The sequence below is a fragment of the Nanorana parkeri genome, unplaced genomic scaffold (genome assembly GCF_000935625.1).
Source record: "Nanorana parkeri isolate BGI_ZX_2015 unplaced genomic scaffold, ASM93562v1 scaffold1634, whole genome shotgun sequence".
Taxonomy (NCBI): domain Eukaryota; kingdom Metazoa; phylum Chordata; class Amphibia; order Anura; family Dicroglossidae; genus Nanorana; species Nanorana parkeri.
In genome coordinates this window covers 324,370-328,767 of record NW_017307902.1, presented here as the reverse complement: position 1 = coordinate 328,767, position 4,398 = coordinate 324,370, and the positions used below count along the sequence as shown (strand labels likewise).

The window sequence follows — 4,398 nt, the reverse complement described above, 5'->3', positions numbered from 1 at the left end:
AGGAACCCACCAGAGAGATGTCCCCTTCCTCTGTATTCCCGGGATCCCACCCAGGAAGATCTCACCGTCCCCCACCATGATCAGGTGGGTGGAGTTGGGGGGCGGGAACATAAAGTGATGGAACGCTCTGACATGTGGAGATGACGTGTGGACTCTACAAGATGAGATCTTCTATGTGATGTCACATCATAAATACTTCTATGTCACAGATGAGACTTTCTGCCGTTCTGTTGGTTTAGGGTGAAGATCTGATGAAGATGAAAGTTGAGGGTGAAGTAGAAGAGACGTATGTGAGGGATGATCAGCGATATACGGAGGAGGCCGGGATGATGAGGACATCCATAGAGGAGGACACGCCTACAGAGACCAGCACAGGTGACCCACAATATATTCTTCTGTTATCTCTGCTCTCTGCTCTTTTTCTGCACACTGATTGGTCCAGAGGAGGGCGTGACCTCCCTGTATTGATAACGATCCAGCTGGTTGGGACCTCCTCATAGAACATCCGCTCCTTCAGACCTCCTGATCCAGATGGAATGTTGAGTGAAGTCATCTAACCCTCTCATATCTCTCCATCATGTGTTTCTATGTTTCCAGGACACGCCATGGAGGAACCCTCAAAGGATCCTCTGACTTTATCTCCAGGTTGTAAGATGGAAGATGAGGACATCACAGCAGATTGTGCGGGAGAAGAGACAATGAGCTCAGCTATGGATGGTGGACGTCACAGTGTGGGTAGACCATGGACTCCCTCTGACTCTGAGGAACCTCGTACTATGGGGGATGGTGCCGGAATTCAGGGGGAGAAGACATTTTCCTGTCCGGAGTGCGGGGAAAGTTTTAGATTTGAAATAAGTCTTTCTGAACATCAGAGGTCTCACATGGGTAGGAAACCCCATTCCTGCCCTGCGTGTGGAAAATGTTTTCCTTTTAAATCAAAACTCGACAGACATTACCGAACTCACACAGGCCAGAAGCCGTATTCCTGTCCCGAGTGCAAGAAATGTTTTTACTCGAAGGCAGACCTTGTTAAACATGGAAGATGTCACTCAGGGGAGAGGCCGTATTGCTGCACCGAATGTGGGAAATGTTTCTCAGATAAGTCCAGTCTTACCAAACATCTGAGATCTCACACGGGGGAGAAGCCCTTTTCCTGTCCTGAATGCAGGAAATGTTTTTCACGGAAGTCTCATGTTTCCAGACATCTGATATCTCACATGGGGAAGAAGCCATATCTTTGCACTGAGTGTGGGAAATGGTTCTCACAGAAGTCTCGTCTTACCGAACATCAGAGAACCCACACAGCCCTGGAGGCGTATTAGTGTCTGGCGTGCGGGAAATGCCTTCTATATGTATATATATATATATTTCTAGTCTTATGTTATTCTTTGTATGTTGTTTGATAAAAGTGGTTTTCAGATTTGGATTTTTAGATAATTGTTTAGAAATCTACAAGTTCGGCTCATACTGGAGGTTGTAGTTTTAGTCTTAAACTTGCGTCTTAGTAGTTTTATTTGTACTTGTTAAAAGGAGGCGACTCACCGCTTCTCTTAAATCTCAGGGGTGGGGGGAGGAGGGTCTGTGGTATGCTCCAGTTACACTGGACAACAAATCTTTTCAACAGTTTGGTTTCTTCAAGAACCTTTAGGTGACCCCCATAGACTCCTCCAAGTGACCTCCATAGACTCCTTCAAGTGACCCCCATAGACCCCTCCAAGTGACCTCCATAGACCTCTCCAAGTGACCTCCATAGACTCCTTCAAGTGACCTCCATAGACCCCTCCAAGTGACCTCCATAGACCCCTCCAAGTGACCTCCATAGACTCCTTCAAGTGACCTCCATAGACCCCTCCAAGTGACCTCCATAGACCCCTCCAAGTGACTTCCATAGACTCCTTCAAGTGACCCCCATAGACCCCCTCCAAGTGACCTCCATAGACCCCTCCAAGTGACCTCCATAGACTCCTTCAAGTGACCCCCATAGACCCCCTCCAAGGACCCCCCTAAACCCCCTCCAAGTGCCCTGACCTCCATAGACCCCTCCAAGTGACCTCCATAGACCCCTTCCAAGTGACCTCCATAGACTCCTTCAAGTGACCCCCATATACCCCTCCAAGTGACCTCCATAGACTCCTCCAAGTGACCTCCATAGACTCCTCCAAGTGACCCCCATATACCCCTCCAAGTGACCCCCATATACCCCTCCAAGTGACCCCCATAGACCCCTCCAAGTGACCTCCATAGACTCCTCCAAGTGACCCCCATAGACCCCTCCAAATAACCTCCATAGACCCCTCCAAGTGACCCCCATAGACTCCTTCAAGTGACCTAGACATTCATACGTCTCACACTCTCAGCTTCCATCCATATTCTATATCTCCGGCAGTATTGGAGTTGCCTTCCTGAAAAGTGACTACACTGATGTATAAGAGAATACCGATCCATGAGACACCAAACACACCCCATCCAGAAGACACCTTCTACCTCCTCAGAGGAATAGACATCGGACCTGGATCTGGTATGTAATAAGTGCTCATACTATGAGGGTCTGCAGATTGTGATCTCTTTTCATATGGAGACATAGACGTGCCCGGGGTGTTCCGCCTCCTCAGTCTCAGCAATGAAGGTAGGACCTGGATGAGGAGAACATGTAAATGTATGAAGGTGAGATGAGATCTCCACACCTCCCAATCTCGGTGGTGTCGGCACACAGTCTATCAGAAGGACACCTCGGAGGTTGTTGAGAAGTTCCATCCAATACCGGACAGATCTTGCAACAATGGACATCCAGAGAGGTCACATGACCATAATACGATCCGCTCCAGTCATGTACATAGGGAGGAGACGGAGAACAGCTCATAGTCCTCGAAGAGGAGACCAGAAAACAACCGCCGAGGAAAGTAGGGAGAACATAGAACTACGGGGGTGGGGGGACAATTTTATTGGCCAATGGTGAACAGCGGATCACAAGGACACGAATCTGAGATTTCAAACCAATAATCGAGTTTAGTGAACGGGTCCAAACATAGGACAACGATGACTCCTGTCTGGAAACATCTGAGAAAAGGTAGGAGCAAGGAGGAGAATAATACAATCATCATCATCACTGATACTTCCTGGTGTCATGTCTTTGTGGTGGGAACAGAAGATAGTTTGTGAGTCGGTTATCAGGACCCGCCCTTCTTATGTCCATAATCCCACCCGGGGGGAAAGACTGAGCACTGCGGTGACTAGGCCAGACATGAAGGTTCCAGGATATGGTCGGAATCAATTGGCTTACATGAAGACTGATCCTCGTGTTTGGGGAGAAAGAGATCCAGTTCATGAATGGACCCGCAGTAGAGTCATGCTCAACCTCCCTTATTCACTTTCCATCCCTTCCATGTGTTACTCTGCCTGGTTCTCATCATCAGACTCCGAGGCCAATGGCTACGATGGACGTCTTCAGATTTCGGGAGGACTAAGTCATCACTTGTATGTTGGGTTTGCTAGTTGGCCATTTGCTGCAACTTTGAAGGCCACAAAGCTCCTCCTCCTTCTTCTGATGACTCCAGAACACAATGGTGAGGTGTGGGACCTGTTTCGGTTGACGTTTCTGAACATCGGGGGAGTCGGATCCTCCAGGAAGAGTAGCAGCGATCCCTATATTATGGGAAAGTGGAATCACCCGCAATGTAGACTCTGGGTCCATGGACACTGCAACCAGTGGGCCAGCATGGTGGACACCTCTAGGAGAAGGGTGACTGAGATCTCACGGCTCAGCTGGGAAGATTTGAGGCCATGTAGCATAAAAATTAAACATTTGTCTTCCAATCCCGATCGTGTGTTCCCATCGGGGGAGTCAGGTCCTCCAGGAGGACAAGCAGCGATCCCCAATTTTTGGTAAGTAGGGTGATCACCACGGGAGACTCTGGGCCCATGGACACTGCAACCAGTGGGCCAGCATGGTGGACACCTCTAGGAGAAGGGTGACTGAGATCTCACGGCTCAGCTGGGAAGATTTGAGGCCATGTAGCAGAAAATCCAACATTTGTCTTCCAATCCCCATCACGTGTTCCCAGGAAACTCCCATAATAAAAGGAATGGGGGAGGGGCTGACCTCCTATTTACACTCCTTGTCCTTTTCCACCTTTTCGGCCCCTGTAAAACTTGCCCCGCAGTCAGATCTCAGTCACTTTATAGGTCCTTCTACTAAGACAAAACCTCGGAAGGCGAGTCCATCGGCTCTACCAGTGCAAGGCAACAGCTCAGCCCAACGTTTGTTGTTAATGCCCCGCCCCCTCTCCATGAGTCCTGCACCCTACAGACCAGGGGCCAAAACCATCTTCACCATTAGTAGTAATAGATTCCTTTGGGGGCCTTGTAAGATGTTAGTCTGACCATTTAACTACTGACCTC

The 4,398-nt window shown here is 49.0% G+C and overlaps 1 protein-coding gene across 1 annotated transcript in view; it reads left to right on the top strand.

The window, feature by feature from the left end:
• Positions 1–1,122: 1,122 nt before the first annotated feature.
• LOC108799119 (zinc finger protein 850-like) overlaps positions 1,123–4,398 on the top strand; it is a 31,407-nt gene continuing 28,131 nt past the window's right edge. The window contains exon 1 of the mRNA XM_018570942.1: positions 1,123–1,275. Coding sequence (XP_018426444.1) covers positions 1,218–1,275 — 58 coding nt within the window. The 5' untranslated portion in view covers positions 1,123–1,217. The remainder of the gene's footprint in view (positions 1,276–4,398) is intronic.